At 42.0% G+C, this 21,773-nt stretch overlaps 1 protein-coding gene across 2 annotated transcripts in view; it reads left to right on the forward strand.

Moving 5' to 3' along the window:
* LOC310878371 (latent-transforming growth factor beta-binding protein 2-like) overlaps positions 1 to 21,773 on the forward strand; it is a 132,641-nt gene that overhangs the window by 18,840 nt on the left and 92,028 nt on the right. For both annotated transcript variants that reach the window (XM_083792682.1, XM_083792683.1), the window contains exon 3: positions 7,744 to 8,005. In XM_083792682.1, coding sequence (XP_083648808.1) covers positions 7,744 to 8,005 — 262 coding nt within the window. The remainder of the gene's footprint in view (positions 1 to 7,743; positions 8,006 to 21,773) is intronic.

Raw genomic sequence — 21,773 nt, forward strand, 5'->3', positions numbered from 1 at the left:
TAGGCATGCGCATATGATTTTGGTCTCTAAATATTGGAACTACTGTAGCTGGAGTGAGTGAGGACGGTGCTTGGCCACATATTGTTATGCCATGATGACAATAAAATTACCTCAACACTCGCTGTATTTGCAGAATGTTGATAAATATTATTCTTGCATCTATCTTAGTACAATATGGCTCTTTAGATTCTGTGTTTTAAGTATAAAAATATCCCGGGCCGGTTATTCCATATATGAAGTGTGAGCCATTTACAGTTGAGCCCTGGAATCCAGTTTTTCCCATTTGCTCATTTACTTTATGACCTCCTACTTTTATGACCTTTTTAAGCTGCCAGCATAACTATGAAGGAACACATTGGATTCTAGATCAGTGACGAGAAGGTATTTGAAGGAAATCACTGCACAGAGAAATGCCAGCGGCACTTAAACGTAGCCAAGAGACCAAGAGGCTTGAGTGAGCTTTGCAGTACATTCACGAGAAATCGGATCAGGGCTTAATGTAGGTGATCACATACATTAGACTAAACAGGCCGGTTAATGGCTCAGGAAGAATTGAACATGTCAGCCCCTCCAGGATCTCTCTACTAGGAAACAGGTAAAAAGGTACAGAACCGGGCTGAGAAGTAAAACTAATCTAGCAGATATCGCACTGGGAGCGTGTGAATGTGTGGCTAAGGCTGAGTCACGTATCATTCTATGTGAAATGAACCCTATAGCGGTCCAGCTCTCGTTTGTTTTTGTTTTAAACCAGAGCTTCTGAGAACTGAGATTATAGTGTTCTGGGGGCAAACGTTTGTCAAAAATAATCAATCTACAAGTTCACAGTCACAATGTGATCGTGACTCGCGACTAATTTCATTAAACTGAATGGTCTGTGAGGTTATGGCGATCAAACCACATTTTGTTTGTCTGCAGTGTTCAATAACTTATGTAATGTCAGACAATACTCATTTGCATCATAAGCTCTAGCCTTTAATTGCCTTTGAATAGAACCATTCAAAGGCAAGTATCACCCACATGTTACTGATTATAGAGAATGTTATATTATTGAAATCCATTCTTTATTTCCTGCGCAATGGATTAATCAAACGTGTGTGGTTTGGAGCAAATGTCAAATCATTGTCTCTGATTAGACTAACATTATATAAACACATTTGGAAGAAGGAATTGACACTCACTTCTGTTTATGACAATGTTAGTCACAGAGATTCGTTGAGAGACCTCTGAATGGGTGAGTTTGAGAATCCGCTATGCGCTTTCCCAAGCGTTTGTGGGCAAGATAGCAATTTTAGGGATAGCACAACAACACGCCCATGGTCGCACGTCCAGGCACAGATAACGGAGTCTGTATAATGTACAGGTATAGTGGTTAGCGCAAGTACCGTAAGATACCATTTGGGGACAACGCCAGCTGCTTTGTACGTAATTAACAGGCAGTGTGGTAGTGTCAAGGGATAGCGCAGGGCAGAAGTAAGGGCCCAAAGTGTGTAGCTTGACGTTAAAGGAAAGAAGGGCTCGCAACTCACTTTTAAATGCTCAAAAACGTAATTCCAAAGTGCAGTAAACAAGAAATGATCACATTGTGATATTTGCCAGGTGAAAGAAGCGCTGTCTCCGTTGTGTTCTCCCCCCCATATTAGTAGGATTATTATCGTAACGTGTATGTTTGTGTGTCACAATCTCACACTTCGTGGCCGTTTGCGTGCGCTGTCTCCGTTGTGTTCTCCCCCCCATATTAGTAGGATTATTATTTTAGTAATGTGTATGCAGCCGCGTTTGGTTTGAAGTTATATCAAGTGACATTTGAAAATTGCAGAAGTGTCTTCCCTGTCAATCCGTGAGTGTGACTGTGAGTGATCATGCTTGTCTGCTGCGTTGCGAGTCTGCACTGTCTCAGACAGTGTGTTAGTCTGCAGTCTGTGTGGCTGACAGGGCCCCCTTGGGCCCTTCCCATTCCCCATAGGCCGTTTTGCCGTCTCATTGGCTAGAAGCATCCAAACACGATGTTGCCAGAAATAAGCTAACCAACCTCCAAAAACCAGGCAAGCAACTGTGGGAAAAAAACTTTTGCTGGAAAATTGTGGACTTGGCAACCCTGGAGTCGACTAGGTTGTGACTGGTCACGTACATTTCACACCGAGAACATCACGCGACCAGTCACGTACCTGACTAACATAGTCAGGTTTCACCTGACAAAAACTAACTTGACGGTAGCAACACAAAACCATCTTTAATGCTGCTATTATCTATTTTTAATTCACATAAATAGGTTACTATAGTATAATGGATTCATATAATCAGATTCCAGTCTTTACCTTCGAAAGGTTTTGGAATTGATACAATTTTATTGACACCGATGCCATTAGCGATTGTGCGGTATACTAATAGATAATAAAACAGTTGAAAACCTGTGTAAACCTACTCTTTTTCCACACATAATATAAGCACAAACATTGAGTAGACTCATGACGCCATTGTTTTGCAATGAGCAAACTGCCAGAAAAACATGCTGCATTGATAAAAGGAATTGATAAGCTTGGAGCCATACAATGTCTATTCTCAGAGTTAACTATTCTGATTCTCTTAAGTAGTGTGGTTCTTGATTCCCATCTCTAGTCTTGGTGACCTGGTCACCATCCTGGTTAGATTAGACGATTAGATTAGATTAGACTGCATGAGTCATACGTGATGGTAGAGGCATATGAATCAATAAGACAGCAGGATCTGATTATGAACCACAATCAGTATGCAGTCAACACTGTACATCTACTAATCAGTACTCACTTGTCCATTCCAGCATTTCCAGTCCACCCATCATCTGTCTGGGATATGGGACATGACTATACCGGGCTCCCAAACTCTGGAACGCCCTGCCTATTAATTTAAGACCTTTCTGAAAGCCCACCTTTACGTTAAGGCCTTCTATTGCTGTTATTCATCTTGTTGTAGCTGTGATTACGTTGTTGCTGCTTTTTGTTATTTTTTTACCCTGTTATGTAAAGCACTTTGTGACTGTCTTGAAATGGGCTATATAAATACATTAATTATCATTATAAATGTATTCATTACCGATCCCATAGCCTAAAAAAGAAAGAAAAATGCTTCAATTTTGGAAAAGTGAAAAGAAATCAGCTTCCCCACTTCCTGCATAATACCAATGGTCAATGGCATATGACCAATGGTCAATGGCATATAATAATAATAATAATAATATCTCAAACTTATATAGCGCTTTTCTGAGTACCCAAAAACGCTTTACATGGGGGGGATTTACAGAGGTAACAACAAATTAAAAACAACTAAAAGCTAAAGAACATTAAAAGACAGTGACATATGCACAACAATTTCACATCAACTGGTTAAACCAACGAGGAGAAAAATGAATGAGGACAGACAGACAGACTGCTGAATGGGTAACAGAAGGTCCCAGGTCGATTCCCAGCCCATGTGTCAAGGTGTCCATGAGACACTTACCCCTACTGCTTCCATCCTGACTGCTCAATATGACTACCTGAGAAACTGAAATTAGCCTGTGGAATTGAGAAGATCTACATTATTATTGAGTTTTGTACATTTAACAGTAAGATAGTATATGTTTAGTGCAGAATTCCCTCAATCACGGGGAAATACAATAAGGCTGTGTGTCCACCAAAGCGCTTCCCAGCTGAAAACGCAAGACATTCCTCTGAAATTCTCCTCCAAATGCCCACATTTTTCAACTCTCTGCAACAGATACAAATGCAAGATGTGCACAACTCGGCACAGAACTGACATGCAGCACCTCATCACACGGCTGTCATTTCCAACAGGCACTCGCATTGAAAACAATTCAAAACATAAGCTGTGTTCAGGAAGAAAAGAAAAATGCTTTGGTAGACTAGTATGAGTGAGTGAGTAAGTGTGAGTCAATACTGTACACACTGTACTGTACAGTGTAATGGTAACATAGTAGTAGCACTGATACATCATAGCTTAGTTTTTATTTAGTTTTTATTCAGTTTTCGTCAGTTAAAAAAGGTAGTTGTTTTCTGTCATAGTTTTAGTCGACAAAATTAACACTGCTTGGAAAGAGTGTGGGATCCTTCTCAACCTCTCACTGATGCATTGACCTTGTGCAGGGAGGCTGTTTCTCTGGGGCACACTGGGGCAGCGTTTACAGCGTTGTATGTTTGATGACTATATGTGACAGGAGGTCGTACAACCTGTTCATTATGACAGTGTGCACATCCCTTTCAGCAGAGGAGCCATAGCACACACCTCTTTGCACAAATTACATGTTCCTTGTATCTAGCTGAGAATTGCTATAGTTCACCACCACATAATACTTTACTGCTATTTCGTTTATCGACCATAACAGCAATGTTGATATCGGTTCTCTGCATTGATGTCACATCGATGCATACTTTTTTAAGATTAGTTATTTTTTGGGCTTTTCTGCCTTTATTGATAGTTACAAGTGATGATAGACAGGAAAGAGGGAGAGAGACGGGGAGAGACATGCAGCAAAGGTCGTCATGAACGGGACTCGAACATGCGACACGCTGTCAGGCTAGAGCCTATGTGGCATGTGCCTGGATCGCTAGGCCAGCGGGGCGCCCCATCGGTGCATACCTAATCACGATTGGTGATGGATGATCACAGGGTAACATGGAAGATGCAATTCCAAATTGTATTCTACTGTGAGGCAGAAACCTTGTACCGCCGTTTTTTCATGAAACATTTTTTGGACCCAATGCTCTATACTTTACACACCTTACACACAAGAACACTTTATTACATATTACTAATTAATATCCTTGTATTATAATTATATAATTTGAAATACTAGGGCACGGTCTGGTGGAGCATGCCACACCGACATTTCACTGCACATACTTGTATGAGCATGTGATTAATAAAACCTCTCCAATCTTGATAGCATCTGTTGGTTGACCTGCCAACAGACTTCATATTTGCCATGTCGGGGGTTTTTGAGGGCTGGATCGCTGACTGCTGGAGGTTGCACCTTCCAAAGCAGTGTTGGTCTCATGAGCCTGCACAGCCATGCTCCACGGGGTGCCTCTTCTGCCAAAGTGTATCCATCAAATATCTTGGCAAGCAGCCTGGTGGGAACATGAGGGTTAGGGAGATCCATGGGGTCATGTGTTTATCATGTCATATCCTTCATTTAACCAGGTAAAGATTAAAATCTCTTTTTCAAGAGTGACCTGGCTAAGAAACGTAAGCAGGAGTTAACCACTTAAACCGTGTATAATTTTAGAGCGGGGTCCCCAATGGGGTCTGTACTTTTTTATGTCTATACCTAATCTCTTTTTTCTTTGGGTTAAAGTTTTACCCCAAGATTTTTGTAACCCATTTTTTTCACCCATTGCCAATTGCCTAAACCAGTGCTTTCCCCCTCGTAACTCCCTTTTTTTGTTGACCTCCAACTTGTCAGTAAATGACTACATGGACGTCTTCATAGGTCACCAAGTTATTCAGTTCACGGTTTCTCAACTAGTGTAAAGATGTACAATAAAATAAGATAAAAATAAAATTATTCAACAAATCCTACATAACAAAATGCATGGTCAGGGAACACATGCAATGCCTCAACAGGTGGTCCATGGACCACCTGTTGAAAACCCCTGGCCTAAACTATAATGCTGAGCGGCGAGCGCTACTCTTCCCCTGCCAACCTGCGGAGAGCACCAAACTTAGCTCATGCTTCCTTCAATGCATGAGGAGTGAGCAGGCTGCTCCTTATCACCTAACAGGGGTTAGTTTCCCTGGTAGGACGTAGCGTTATTCCATCCAGTTCCTTTCCCCTCCACCAGGCACCCAGGCTGACCAGGGGGAGGCAGTATAGAGACCAGGATCACTGCATGTTTTTTTGTGAGGGTATCTACCCTAGGGGACACTGAGGAGAACACACAGAGCCCAGCACCTGCAGCGTCCCCGGCGGGAATCGTTGTTAGCTAGATTTTCTATGATTGTTTGTCTATCTTTGGTGAATGTTTACCTATTATGAATTATGACATGCCCAGAATGGGATGCTAGGGTTTATATGTGCTTAATACGATTTCAGTGAAAATTCTGTTGACCAGCGAGAGAGTTGGGCTGCTGTTGAATCACCCTGTGCAGCTTCTCTGAATCCAGAGTTCTTGAGTCACCCTGTTGTGCAGCTTCTCTGAATCCAGAGTTCTTGAGTCACCCTGTTGTCCAGCTTCTCTGAATCCAGAGTTCTTGACTAGTCACCCTGTTGTCCAGCTTCTCTGAATCCAGAGTTGTTGAGTCACCCTGTTGTCCAGCTTCTCTGAATCCAGAGTTCTTAACTAGTCACCCTGTTGTCCAGCTTCTCTGAATCCAGAGTTCTTGACTAGTCACCCTGTTGTCCAGCTTCTCTGAATCCAGAGTTGTTGAGTCACCCTGTTGTCCAGCTTCTCTGAATCCAGAGTTCTTAACTAGTCACCCTGTTGTCCAGCTTCTCTGAATCCAGAGTTCTTAACTAGTCACCCTGTTGTCCAGCTTCTCTGAATCCAGAGTTGTTGAGTCACCCTGTTGTCCAGCTTCTCTGAATCCAGAGTTCTTGAGTCAACCTGTTGGGGCTTCCTGAGGCCGTAAACGTACTGGGGGATCCATGGAACGCTGTGAAACATACAGTACAATACTCCAATTCTTCCAATTCCTCCAGAGCGAGTCTGGGCTCATGAGGTGGTACTTCTGAAAGCACAGAGATCATGAGAAGCTGATTTAAGAAAACATTAATGGGTGTATTGTTCACTGTACATCATGAGCATACTGTGCATGCCCTGGGCTTCATAATTGCCAAATTATGTCAAAAATATGTCCTTAAGAAAGAAGATTATTTTAATGAAATAGTCAATGATTCTATTCTTTTCCGATTATTATGTTCATCTATTACGATAAATTTAGACCATAAAAGTACAGAATGATTGTAATTGCAATGGACATCACAAGTTATTTGAACCCTTAAGAAACAAAGACACATTTAGCTGAAGTTTCAAATGATACATCACTAAACCAATTATTCAATTCCAGAAATTGTATTTGATACATTTTCTGCACATGAACCCTAGCATCCCTAAAGCTTGTACATCTGCAGCTGTATCTTGCACCACCCCTTATCCCTAAACTTATTTGCAATTTCTACTATTTTAAAACATTTTAAAATAGTTCAAATAGCAAGTAGAAGTTCACAACATGTTGATGTAGATTGGCTAAAATAGTACAGTAAGTCTAAGTATATAAGGTTTACGTGGTTAATATATGGTTCGATTAATGATTTCACCCCTACAGTAGGTGCAGGATGTCTTAATGGAATAGCTCTTCCATGCCATAAAGTGAACCCTGGTGATCATGTTATGTCTGCTGCAACTCACATGCCGGGGTCACGGGGTGGGGATTGTGTCTTCACATGCTCTGAACATGACTAACGTTGTCAGGATTAAATGTCATGCAAATAATTGCGATTAACAACTTAATTGTGTTTTTGACATTGAATATTGGAACATAATTTGTGTTGACCTTTTAGGCTTTGTAATAAAATAATGATATGCATAACAGATATGACCTACAAGCTTACAATGTTGCTTCCATCACGTTGTAATCTGGTAGATTTGCTAGTTCTGTTTTGTGCATGAACATTGTTCAACATGGAAAAGATTTGGAGGATTATGCAAAATTAATGTGATTAATAACTGTGAAAGGCCTAAACATGAATGATCCGTGTTGTTCTTGCAGCTGACTGCCAGCCCCCCTGCCAGAACCGTGGCTCCTGTAGCAGACCCCATACCTGTGTGTGTCGCTCCGGCTTCCAGGGGTCCCGCTGCGAGGACGTGGCCCCAGAGCAGGTGTATATCCGTGACCGAGGGGCCCTGAGGCGTGTGGAGCCTGGCAACAACCCTTTCCAGAGGGACCAGCCACGGAGGAGGCCCTCAGAGAGACAGGCCGTCGATGCCCAGACCCCCAGACCTGACGCCACCAGACACCAACTCCACCATCTGTAAGTGACATGTCGTGCACATATCTCATCCTGCCTTTTCTAATTGGAAGATTCTTGGGCTATTCATGTTACAGCAGGTAAAGAAAGCTCCAAAAACAGAGTAAACATACCAAAAACAAGAATAGACAAATACATACAGTACATAGTCACAAGATCCTAACCCTAACAACAGAACTACAACCATCCTCCCACCCACCCCTGAAACAGAAACAGCTACTGCTTCCCTTATTAATGGTACGAATGGAAGTGGGTATGAATGAAAATGTGTACTCGTCACACAATGGTGTTGTGTGACTGAAAAAAGCAAGCTGCCTGTAGATTTTCTATTTTGGAGAATTTTAAATGGCTGAATAATAGGGTGCTGGTTGAATTCCCTTGGCTTGGATTCCATGCAGTGCGGAAAGCTCTGCCGCTGCCTTTGAACAATAATAAAAAAACGATGTAGGCATGCTATATCACTGACGACTGAGAGGTTTTAATATGAGCAGAATGTCTCAGACTGGATTTATACTGCCATTCTGTTTGATCTATGATGGCACACGGACATGCAGGCATGGCAGCCGTAGACGATTATGAAATGCTTTTGGCCTGATGTCATTGCAAAGTGATATTATGTCTTCATTTGAAGATTATGCCGGATTTATACTTAGTTGTGCGTGGATATTGTGCACCAAAAGTTGTTAATCTACAAGCACACAACACGTCGCTCTGCAACACATTGTGAGCTTGTAGATCAGCTATTTTCGATATGCGACACCCACGTGCAAGTAAGTTTAACTATAATCCTTAGAAAATATTTTTTTCAGCGAAACCCAGGCTCTGATACAATGTCTGGTGTTTGCGAGTAGAGCTACTTTTCATGTGCATATGAAATATGATTTATATGACTCAAGAGTTCTCATTTCTCCAGAAAGACAACAATTTCGTTTTTCGAGAAATAATTCAAATCAGATATTGAAAGTGGGTTTGCAGTATGTTGGAAAGATTTATGCTCATTTTTATCACTATTAACGGCTTTGTATAAGCCAACTAAACAATAAGAAATTGTATGATTTACATTCACTGCACAGTAGCTCATTATAATGCTTTGCATTGGTTGTTGTGTTTATCATTGTATTAAATCAAACCCAATGACTAGGACCATATGTTATGTTAAATTCTTATGGGGCTGCAAAGAAAATAAGCTAAACACACAAACAGAGCATGTTCTTCATCTTTGCAGACCAGGGCTATACTGTTCATTCACTACTTGGGAGGTTAAGATGTCATGCTTTAGAAACCGTGATTCCACCGATGTAAAAACGTAGGGAGACAAAATTTGATTTGCCAGACAGCGGTATTAACTCCTGTTTTTTGCTATGAAAATAGAGAGCTTGTTTGAAGGAATATGCTTTTCTTGAGCTTCACTACTGTATAAACATTTCAGTTTCTTGCTTGACTCATTTAAACAACAGTCTACCAATGTACTGTAGGTGTAACAACTGCTCTGTCAAGGTCTTTTTTTTGTTTTTACATATTCAGCACATTCTCCAAAGTCTACTAATCAGACAGTTGCATGGCTCATACTTCTTGGCCCGGGACACAATTCTATTTCTGTCCCAATCTCACTGGAAATGATACTAGGGAACTTTGCAGCATCTTTTTTTTCTTCCTTCAACTTGGTTACTGCGAAAAGTTTCTGTCTTGATTTGTTTTTGGCAAATGAGGTTTTTATCATGGCTCAATCCGGGCCTACAATCAAGAAGGATGAAAAAGAGTAATTGTTTTGTTACTGGAAAAATTATGATGGATTGTTGCATAGGGCTGTCGGCTGTGGGCTTATCTTGTCAAATTGTTCTAAGCTTTGGACACAGGCCCAATGCCTTTTGTAATCCATCATTTGGAGGGCCATAAATTGTGCGGGCACTGACTGTTGGGCACCTCTCAGTTTTCAATCACATCTGGGTAATGTCTCCCCACAAAAATCTCCACAACATTTCGCAATTACAGTTGACATTTATGGTTCACCACGTCCTAATTCTGAGGCCTGAGGGTCTCTGTCGCCATTATGTCACCCACTGTTCCTGGTGGTGTTATAGAATTATGCTGGCAGAGTCCTCCACATGTCTCTTATAGTGCAAAGGAATTCTACTAAATGGTCTGGCAGATGGCTCATTAAATAGATTTATTTTATTTCTTTTTTGTTTTTGTTTTTACCAAGCATGAGTGACATTGGAGTCACTAATATTACTAGCTTCTAATCAACACAAGGCCCCTGTATCAGAAGTGCACAGTTGCTGTGCATATGTTTTCCTTGTGTTATTGACTCGTAAGACATTTTCTGTGGCATGAGTCACAGAGAAGCGGAGACTGTCAGAAGCTGCAGGTTTGACATTACAAGAGGCAGACTTAACTGTCTTCCTGAGTCTCGCATGCCTCTACTGTGAACATTTGGATCTCTCTGGGTTCTAATGGAGCTGACTAAGTGCTTTCAGCAGGTGTTGTTAAGCCGAGGATGAGCCACTTCCCCCTTGAACACACTGCTCCAACTAATCCAATTATTTATAAATGTAGCCAAGCAGACCCAAATATCCTTCAGAAATAGCCAAAGATGACACAAATGCTGTCCAAACGTTGAAAGGTATTAGACGCCATATTTGGAAACATTTAGTCGAGTGCACTACTAAAGTGTTTGTGTAATGCACATTAAAGCCCCAGCCCGGCTGTGAATGCTCTCCAATCTCTGGGTCTAGAAAGAGATTGGAGGTGTGGAACACACTCCGGAGCAGTGATGGGTGCAAAGTCTCGGTCTCATATATCAGGCTGTGGCTATTGCCCGGCCCAGAAAAGCAAGAGCAATTCGAAGTCAGCGTGAGAGAGAGGAGCGCACGATAGAGAGAGTAGACCAGCGCCAAGCCTATATTAGTAAGGAGAGGAGCAAAGAGGAGAGATGCCTGAGCTTACCAGATCATTCACTCCATTACCCAACTACTGTATATTACTGACTCCACTTCGATTGCCAGTTGAGTTACACCGATAACAAGAAATTGGCAAAGAGACAGAGGGAGGGAGAGAATAAGGTAACAAGGGAAGAAAAAACGAGAATAACAGAAAGAGAGATAATGAGTGTAATTTGTGCGGAGATTGGAGACGTAAAGGATTGAGGAGTTGTCTGTCTGGCTTGCTGTCAACCCACCACCCTGTTGTCCAGACCTGACACTTGGCCTTCCTGTTCACAGCATGGACTGGTCCAACATAATGAAATCAGACCATGTGGACCGTGTCGGCAGCAGATGGGGAAAGCATACTGCCTGAGGGAGTTTGTAGTCAACAGTACTGTATATTCAGGAGGGGAGACTCTCTGTCAAAGATCCCTAGAAAGCAGGTGCAGAATTCTCAAAAGAAAATTGAATTTACAGTAGCAAATGCGCCAGAGGCTGAATCATGTGCTACAGGCTTTTCCGATTAGTCATTGAACAGGAAGAAGAAATGTTGTGGTCTGGTCACTCAGTTTAGCTGCATAAAACGCTATTTAACCATCTTTTTATGCTGCTTAATATGCTAAACCCGCTATTTGTTTTATGTGTTTAATTCGCCGTTTTTTTATAATTAAAAAGAAACTGCGGCTTTGTCACGGACCTGGTGACGAGGCCGGAAATCGACCCGTGCGCTGGGCTGCAAGGGCTTCTGGGAAAATGAGTTCAATGCAAGTGAATGGTGGTTTTGACTGGACTACAGCAGCTCTCGCTGCTTGTTGTTTCGCATCGCGATGGTGGCATATTTTTCTCTTCAACCAATAACCCATGGAACTATTTTCAGGCGGATTTTCATGGATCAAAGCTGCAAATACTTCGGCGTATGCTCCAAAGGTATTTAAACAATCCTGGCAGCCTAGGTAGTTTGGATATATTAATTTAAAGCCCTTAAAGTGTTAAGAGGATACATGTTTGCTTCCATACCATCTCTGCGGTTATTGCACGGATGGAATAAAGTGGGTCCAAACTAGCCTTTGTAGAGACTTTGTAGTCTTGATAGTTACCAGCAGGTGAATGGCTGTGGTAACATTTCATTGATGGCTAGCAGCACAGATTTCTTTGGATAAGCCGGAACTAGTTTAATTAACAGTTTCTGTTTCCTCTTTGTGGTTACATATTCCCACAAGGAAGCTTAGAGAAGGAAGTGTCATGATCACGTCACATGACTGCTGCGCCATGGCACCGGAATTTACATGAATACAAAGCAGTGAATGGAGCAAGCTTGACCAGCTCATAACAAACATTATTTATGAACCATTGAGACCTGTGTCATATAATCGTTTCAGGAATATAAAAGAAGACATACGTATCACAGTTTGTTTTCTAATCACTTGCTTTTCAATGTGCACACTGCACAGAGTTCACATTGAAATTTAAGCAGCAACAGGTATCGTTTATGTTTCTGGGGTATCGCAAGATTTGGCTCAATTGGCTGCCAGACAGGAAACGGTGGACACAGTCTCGCGATACTTGGCACGTTCAGAAACATACTTTCTGCTTATTAGATACCTCTATAAAATTACAGTGTACACATCGAAAAGCAACACAGCAGACAATAATGTTTTATATGTCTTCTGTTATTTTCCAGAAGCGATTACTTTACAAAAGATCTCAGTTATTCAGAAATAGTGTTTGTTCATGAGCTAGTCACTGAGCTCTCATTGACTTCAAGTTCCTGGTGTAGTTTGGGTCCTATGGTGCGACGAATCTGCCGTCTGGAATTGCGTGATAGCGAAAATGACGTCGGTGACCTTACCTCCATTTCATATACCTTGCATTCCCCAGGAAAACACTAAGCAGGGAAAATTGACAAACATACAGACATTGTAATATGGAGCTATCAGAAGTAATAGTCAAACTTGTAGAACTAATCGAGTACTGCTCAAAGAACTTGACCCAGGAAATCTCACAGCAGAAAGCCTGGGAACTGGGTTATTTTGGATGCCCATACACTCAATATTCCTTTAACATACTGTAGCACACACTGTGTTTTAATTTATAATCATACAATACCATGACAGTTTGAATCCGAATATTCTTTAGTTTTTCAGTATATAAGTATAATAGCTGCACTATAATAACAAGGGTTTATCTGGATTTAGGGCTGGCTGTCAGCCCGCCAACCTGTTGTCCAGACATTGTGTTGGAACAGCTTTTCTGATGACCAGTCCAGTTGTGTGACTCAATCAAATGCTAGTCTGGAGGAACTCTGGCCTCACAGAGGTCAGCCGCAGTCAGCTCCTACAGAGGGGGAGAATGTTATTCTAGAGCATTGGTTGGTTCTCAACCGTTTTCATGTCAAGATCCTACCAAATTTATATAGTAGTCCAACTCCACACACACCCTCATCTGAAATTATTTTGTGTTATTTTTTTATTTATTCTTTAATGTACTTTTTCATTAAAAGTAAATTAAGAAAAAGGGAAAGAAGAAAAGGGCCCGCACACTATCGAAAACTTGCCAAAAATGTTGCTCTTTATTAAATCGACGTTTCGGTCGTTTTGAATAATAGCAATAATTTAGCACATTCACTGTATGAATGGCGGCCAGATCCTAAAACATGGATGGACAAAACGTATGAGCATTTAACAAGAGTTAAATGAACACTCAGGATCTTCCTGCGCAAACCACAAATTATCTTGGCTCTGGGGCCTGAGAACTGTTGTTCTGACTCCCCTGTATTCCTCCATTCTCCCCCCCCCCACTAACCCCACTCACCACCATCCTTTCTCCGGCCCCTTCACCTTGTCAGCAGCACAGAGACCTCCAACGGTCTGGCCACCTGACAGCAGCCTTGTCTCTGAGCCACTCCTATTAAAATTCATAATAGATGCATCTCATGATATGCAGCTGGCAATTACTCTACACTTCTCACTGTAACCCAGACTTTCCTGTGGGGACTATTGCTCAGTAGGAGTGAAGGGATCATCCGTGCCAGCAACCAATCCTGGTGGCCACAGCCAGGCTGTCAGCCACCTTCATGACAGTCAAGGCCAGTGGAACTGTGATAAGGCATTTGAGGATCCTCATGGCCCTAGAACTCTCTCTCTCTCTCTCTCTCTCTCTCAGACATCAGTCCTTCAGAGGAAACAAAAGAGGCAGAACAGGATGTGTGTGCAGCATAGACTGACACGCCCCAGGTCATTTCTCTCTGGCCTTCACCATTACACAATCAAACATGTGAAGAGTCCGGCACAGTTGCATTGATTATTGATTGATTGATTTATTAATTAACAGTTTGCAGAATTACAGTACATTTCAAGTACAACTCAATACAAAAACTGTTAACAGTGAGTGGACGACAATTACAATAGGGCCCACCATTTTCAATTCATCAAAACATTTAGAGACGTACGAATATACACAACTATATAGTAAAAAAGAAATCATCATAGGAGGTAAAAAGGGAAAAGAAACATATACAGTGAGGGGAAACATGGGTGGGTGGGGGATTCAGATTTTACGGGGGCCAGTTTTGAATTGCAGCCGTCCGTAGGTGCCCTTTGAGAGTAGTTTTGAAGGAGTCAAGGGATTTGCATGTCTTAATGACTGTTGGTAGGGCGTTCCACATTTTGGTGGCATAGGAGCGTTCATGATTTGTGGCATTTAGTTGCAAAACAGGCCACTCCCGCGATTTGCTTTGGAAGCCAATCGTAGCCGTAGACTTCAGATATAATGGGCTCTATCGTATCCCATACCTTACCTGCAAGTATTGAACACTTTCCGTGAATTACGCTTTTAGGAGCTTCCACTATGCGTAAACGTTATCTTGCGGCCACACAACCCACTATTCATTTTGCCGACTTCTATATTTGCAGGTGGAGGTGTGTCTGTAGGCGTGTTGGTGCACTTTCTCTATATTTGCTAAATTATACACACAAGGTTTAGGACAACGGAACGTGCCTTTTCAAACCACCCGTAATGCGAATCCGTTAGATGAAAGAATGCGCTCCTGAGACGGTGAGACCTGAGTTGGAGCTGCCTCGGCTTGACGCATATGTTGCAGAACATTCACAGCTCAGAGGTCTTGTTCTGTCTTAATTCTCCACAAATCTCTGTGATTGTAATTTTCCCATAATCAGCAGTGTCAATTCCTTGTGCTCATTGTGTTTAATTGTCTAGACTCTAGTCAACTCTAGTCAAAGATTTTAGTTTTAGTTTTTTTGTTATTAGATTTGTAACTTTATTCGCATTGTGCACGATTTACTCGTTCAGTTTCATCACCCCATCATTGCGCAGCAAATATTTAATGGATTTCAATGAATGTACACAATACTAAATCCCCAAATTAAGGAAAAAGTGCCCCTAGGCACTACATACGACCCAATGTGTACAGATTTGCATGAGGACAAGATTCGCTGCTCATAGGAAAACACACGTACGGGCACACAAAGACAGACGGACAGGGGCGATATTATTACTATTATTATTACATCTGATCAAGTATTGTATAATGTGTGTGTGTGTGTGTGTGTGTGTGTGTGTGTGTGTGTGTGTGTGTGTGTGTGTGTGTGTGTGTGTGTGTGTTTGTGTGTGTGTGTTCTGGATAATTAATGACCAATGAGCTCAATAACAGACCGCTGTCTAATCAAAAGCTCAGAGCATCTGCTGCGCTGCTTGATTGCTTGCACTGGGGATAACGGCTTGAGCATGCCTTCTCTTGAAGGTAATGGCATTTGGCACGGTGATTGGTTTTATTTATGTAACTCCCAAACCACACCTATGCATAATGTGACAGGTAGTGCAGGTGTTTTAGGGATGTGTAGGCTATGGTGTCGGAAGAATGCAACTTTTGCACAGGATTTGCACCATGCTAAATTCCCAAATAGTAGGTATAGAAACTTTGGACGACAATAGAGCCCATAATCCAATAACGGTGTGACTGTATGTGCGGCTCAGACTTCATGTGGTTCTTAGACTCAAATCTCTGCCCAATTTACCCAGCATTGACTTTCATTTTTAAATTAAAGTTAAATATAAAAAAAATACATGAGACATTTCCTCAGTGGCAGCATGTGCAAGAAACTTGCCATTGATTGCTATAGCCGTTTCGGAGATTGACCTGGGACAAATACATGGACAGACTCACAGACAGACCCAGTTCTAGGCGGCTCGGCCACTAGGAGGAACCACGCAGTAAAACAGAATGTTATTAAAAGTAACCATTTGTCAGAACAGTCAGGATTTAGGCCTTCAGAGTTTTTTCCATATGATCTGCAGCCATGTAGGCAATTAGGTGGAGCCTGATTACATAAGTCAGTCATACACTGTGATGTATTGAGGTGTCGAAGAAAAGCCACCCAGGAACACGTAACATAATGACCCTTAAACGGATGATACATATGCCTTTCACTGCCGTAACTGTTTGGCTCATGCTGGCTCCAGGGTTTGCCTGGTGACTAATACTCCCGGTGGTTTGGTGGCTTGTTGACTCAAGGCTTTGGACTGACCCACACAGCCGCTTCTCAGAGGAAACTGTGGTCACCGCGGGAGTTCTTCATGTTAATCGTGGATCTCCAGACAAACCACACCACCAGCAATGAAGGAAACCGCTGTCAAAATACTCTAGGTGACCTCACCACCTGCCGGCTCGTCGATGCGTATAGAAATGTAATGTTTTATTAGTAATGGTAGTAATGCTCACGAGTATACTTTGAGGTACTGTTTGTAACTGAAGCACTGAAAATGTATTAAAAAGAAGGTAAGGAAACATTCTTGAATTATTCAAATACATTGCCACTCACCAAGTTAGGTTAAAAAGACCTTTATTGACCCTGTGAGAGACAGTTGCCATAGCAGCGCCACATTATGAAACACAGGACAGATAGAAGCAGATAGATACACATAATTATGTAAACTTGAAGAGTAAAATAAACGAATAAGAAAGGAGTAAACAGGTAGCAACGTACAGGGATTAGAAATATCTTAACAAGAAAGATAATTAAATGGTCTTGCCTGGCCATCTGCACTTAAACATGGTGGAGCTTAACAGGAAAGTATAGTCTAGATGTGCTGTAGTCAACCTGTTCATGAACAATTCATCCCCAGTGGTATGGGTAAATAATATGTAAAGTAAATCTACACTGGATAAATGAGGAATGTACAATCTAGCAATGTTAAAACATTATTCCTAACTCTGAGAGGCAAATAAGTAAGCTTTAAATCCCACAGTAGCTTTAGATCTCGTAATACAATATAGTAGCCGGTATGTGTGTTCTGAAAACTAAGAATATTAAATAGCTACCATGCCTGGGGGAAACTCTCCATACTGTAACACCTGGCAGTCTGCTATCCTAATCAAACAGGAAGTGTCCAGAGTTGTCCTCTTGTCTCACTGTTCTGCCAAAATAATAGAAGCCAGCAACTGGGAGAGGGGAGAGGACAGAAGGTCTGAAGCGAAGTAGAGTAGAAGGCACTCTCCTATACAGTTCTATCTCGTTCAGAAATACTCAGTAAAATCCTCAGAGTTAATTTATCCATTGCCATTGGTAATTTAATTCTCAGGATTAATTTAAAGGGAAACATTGCAGATTTCCCATTGTTGTGTGGAGATTAATAACATACGATATGTGGCTTGGACCACTGACCTAGCGGTCTAGGCACCTATAAGCTCCAGTGCAGCCTGAGAGTGTGTCGCAGGTTTGAGTCCCGATCCTGACGACCATTGCTGCGTGTCACTCCCCGTCTCTCCCAATTTGCTGTCTACATACTGTATTCTATCAACTAGAAGCCTGCGGCTTTTCTGAAAAAGAAAATGGTGTAATGCAGAAACCTGTGGCCTGTAGAATGATGTAACCATAGGTGCGCGGCGCGGGGTCTCGCTCTAGCGCCACGGGGAAAAATGATATTGCGTAGAGTGGTCCTATTGGGCCTAAACCATAAGCCTAAAACCATGGCAGAGTACTTGTGAATAGTCTGTGGAAGTGTGGAGGCAAGTGGAGTGCTGGTAAGCTCGGCCCTAACAAACCAGACAACACATTGACCTGACATTGATAAAGGCATAAAAAAAATAAGTGGGATTTTTCAGGATATTTTGCAGAGATACAGAAGGCATAGGGTATTTATTTATATATTATTTTCTATATTATTGATCCTCTGATTCTTCTCATATCAAAACAATGGAATTTACATTGATCTCAGCGAAGTATCCCTTTAGCACTGGGTGGGTTTTACTCTGTAACCACATGACCACGTGTTGGACTGTGATCTGCTTCCCCCGGTGTGAGCACGGCGGTAATGAACTTGAACGAGGTCAGGCTGACAGGGTCAGGCTAACGAGGTCCAGGCTAACGAGATCCAGGCCGGCGAGGCCACTGGCTGACGGGATCAGTGCTTGCGGCGGACAGGCGCGTTTGGCTTAAATGCTGATGCTACAAACTTGACCTTTGGTCCTGACCCTGGTCCCCAGTGAGCACTTTCACTTGTGATTTGAAAGGACGGGGTCTTTCCGGAACATGGTTGGACATCCTCTGCCGTGGGTTAGACGGGGGAGGACACTGTGTCGATCTGCTAACGCTGGATTATTGAACGTCAACACGGCAGAGTGCAGAGTCAGCTCGGGAGGTGACCTTGTCCTCAGCTGAACTCGGATATAATATTCGACTTCCAGAACAACAACAAAACAAAAGTCATCGTGATATCTTTGTCATATAAGACCTTTTTTAATTTAATCTTTATTTTACCAGTTGAATTACTTGAATACTGTACGTCTCAAAAGCCATATCTGGCCATGCCAGCCATTAAAGGCAGTTTTAGAATAAAACTGAAATACTCTCCCGAAGAGAGAGATAAATTAGTCTTTATATAAATTAATTAATTTATCTGTGTTACATACAGTATATATAATTCAATATCTTATTGAACAATTTTTGTATACTACTATAAACTTAAGCAATATATACTTCATAGTACGATGAAAAACTAAAATTATCTACAAGCTCACATTGCAATTGTTTATTTTATTTTATTGTATTTTCTGGGGGGGGGGGGGGGGGGGGGGAGAATGTGGTTAAACACAAGTTTTCCTAGATGGGAAGACCCTTAAAATGATGTGATATTGACCGGGCCAGACCAGGAATCAGAGTTGGTTGGTTCCCCTCTGCAAACATCGAGCCAAGCAAGTCCCATGAGTGCCTGGCTTCCTGCTAGGCCAGAGGGAACAAAGGACCATAGAGAACTCAGCGTGGGACAGATATGTCTCTCTCGCTCCCTCCCAGCCAAACTCTCTAATGCCCCATCAGAAACATGCTCTCTCTGCCTCAGCGCTGGCGGGCTGAGGGTCCCTGGCCAAATGCTACTCATCAACCAGTCCTGCAGCTGTTGGAGGGACGGAAAAAAAACAGAAAACAGTTATTGAGAGAGATGGAGCCTCTCCCAGAATGCACCGCAGTCTCCAATTCCGAAGCCTATAGCAGATGGGAGGTAGCATCAATCAGGCTGTGTTCCAGTGATAGAGAGTGGTGTTGAAAACATGAATTAGCGTTATGGCTCATTGTTGGACCAGTTTATCCATTTGGAGGTCAGGAGGCAGGGTCCCCATGGGCCCATGCAGGCAATGGATGAGACCTGTAGTTCCAACTCCAATACCAGCAAGTCAATGTTAAATGTCAAGCAGGTCCACAGTGATCACATCTATCCTACAGCTTTGCTGCTCAGAACGTGGATATGCACACATCTGACATACTGTACCAGCCCTCCCACAGACAAAGATTCTCGTCAACTCTTCCCATTTCCAGATGTCGAAAGTCAATTCTTTTTTCTTTGCTTTCTTCACTTCTGCTTTTTTTTTATTGCCTTTCGAACAGCTTTCACGGGGCTCGTGTCAAAAATTCTCTTGATAACTTCTCTTATTGAAACACCTGTTTGGCTTTTACTGTCATTTAAAAAAAGTGACATTCTGACCCTGACCAGGGGAAGACATACCTTGAGGCAGCAACTCATACTGTACTACCTCTCCTGCTGACCTGTCTCGTCGCAATTTTCTAATGATGCCGAATGATCCGACTGACTACAATAAACTGGAGAGTATTAAATATCTCTCTCTCTCTCTCTCTCTCTCTCTCTCTCTCTCTCTCTCTCTCTCTCTCTCTCTCCCTCCCTCTCTCAGTTCACCATGTCTCCAGGCATTTTGATTCTGGTCCCTGAACCACAGTAACCACTTTGCTTCCATCCAGAACCACGGCTCACTGGGCTACTGCATAGCTCCATTCTCCATTCTGCAAGCACTGAGGTGGAAATACACAAGTTGGCAGGGGTGTCACCTCCTCCTGGCCCCCCGTAGATGAAAAGAAATCAACTGTTTATTTCACAGCTTTTGGCCTGCGATTAAGTGGACAGTAATATTGATACATAATAGTGAACTTGGAGCATCTGCAGATCTCGTTAGAGTCAGGTTTTGTGAAGCGCAATTTTCATTCAGACACTGGGTGAATTTATGCCTAGAAAATTAAGTGAATCTTCATCTCATCATTTCTCTGTCTAGCAATTCCGTGTCCAAAATAAAATTCTGACAAACGTTTGCTGCTGCTCTCCATACTGCCTAAGGACCCAGTTGTTGCTCTGATCTGAGCCTCATCCCCGGGGACAGATAAAGGCCCATAGCATTGAGAGAGTTCAACGAAGCTTGCTTGTTCAATCTAACCCCATTGTAATTCATTGCACCCAAGGCCTGGCTGCTACTAGCAGGATTCCTGGAAGACCAGCCAAGCCAGACAGAGCGAACATGATTTAATCCAGTCTCTATGGCCGATGCGATAAACCCTCTTACACACCCACCCAGATTTTCACAAGGGGAAAATATTCTGCCAGGAGCCAAATTAGCCAAGTCATAATGACTCGAGATGCTATCAATCCAAGACTGCGATGTAATTGCTCACTCATGTTTGGCCTTATACTTATTTGGCCTTGTAAGAAGACCCAGACTTTGCCCTGGTTTTCGGAAAGAAACTTTTGGTTCAAACACCTCATAAGTTCTTCTTACCAGTTGTTTTCAAATTATTCCTATTGTGTAATGCGTCTCACTCCTTGGTATACGTGCTGATTGTCTTACATTATTGCATTATGTACATGTTGGTGGAAAACAATAGTGTACTGTGGGTGACTGTAATTAAATAGCAGGTGACTATCATTAAATGACAATCATTGCTAGTGAATAGTGGCATTGTGGGGATTGTACCATATGGTACTGCAAAACACTTTATGATAGTCCTATGAATACTACATTACATAGTATACTATACTCTATAGCAAATCTTATCAAAAAGGTAAAATATTCATTACATTTGTTTTGTATTTGTGGATTGTGAATATTTGTAAAATGTGACATGCCATTGAACCTGAAGGGACTTCTTGCTTCTGGTCTGATGGTGGTTAACCACTTACGCCTTTTGTCGTACAATGGTGTTGCACAGCAAAAATCAACAATCTAAACTCTCAACACATTACACCACAATATTTCTGAACGTTACCACCTATAATGAGATATTCCATCAGCACATCGGTTCCCAAGTATCGTGAGCGTAATAGTGGATGTGGTGTGTCTGATGTGGGTGTGTCAGCAATGTTCCATAATGTTTTCCAAATCGCTAACTCATTCATTATAGTGGATTACTGTAGATACGTAGGTTGTAATAATAATAATAATAATAGTAATAATGGCGCAGATTTATTGGACCCAAGTACCCAAATTCACTTTATGAAAAAAGGAACCATCTTTATTAAGAAAAAAAGGATAAAAAGAGAAGTGCTACTGTAGA

This window comes from Protomyctophum parallelum (genome assembly GCF_964188405.1).
Source record: "Protomyctophum parallelum genome assembly, chromosome: 20".
NCBI classification, from domain to species: domain Eukaryota; kingdom Metazoa; phylum Chordata; class Actinopteri; order Myctophiformes; family Myctophidae; genus Protomyctophum; species Protomyctophum parallelum.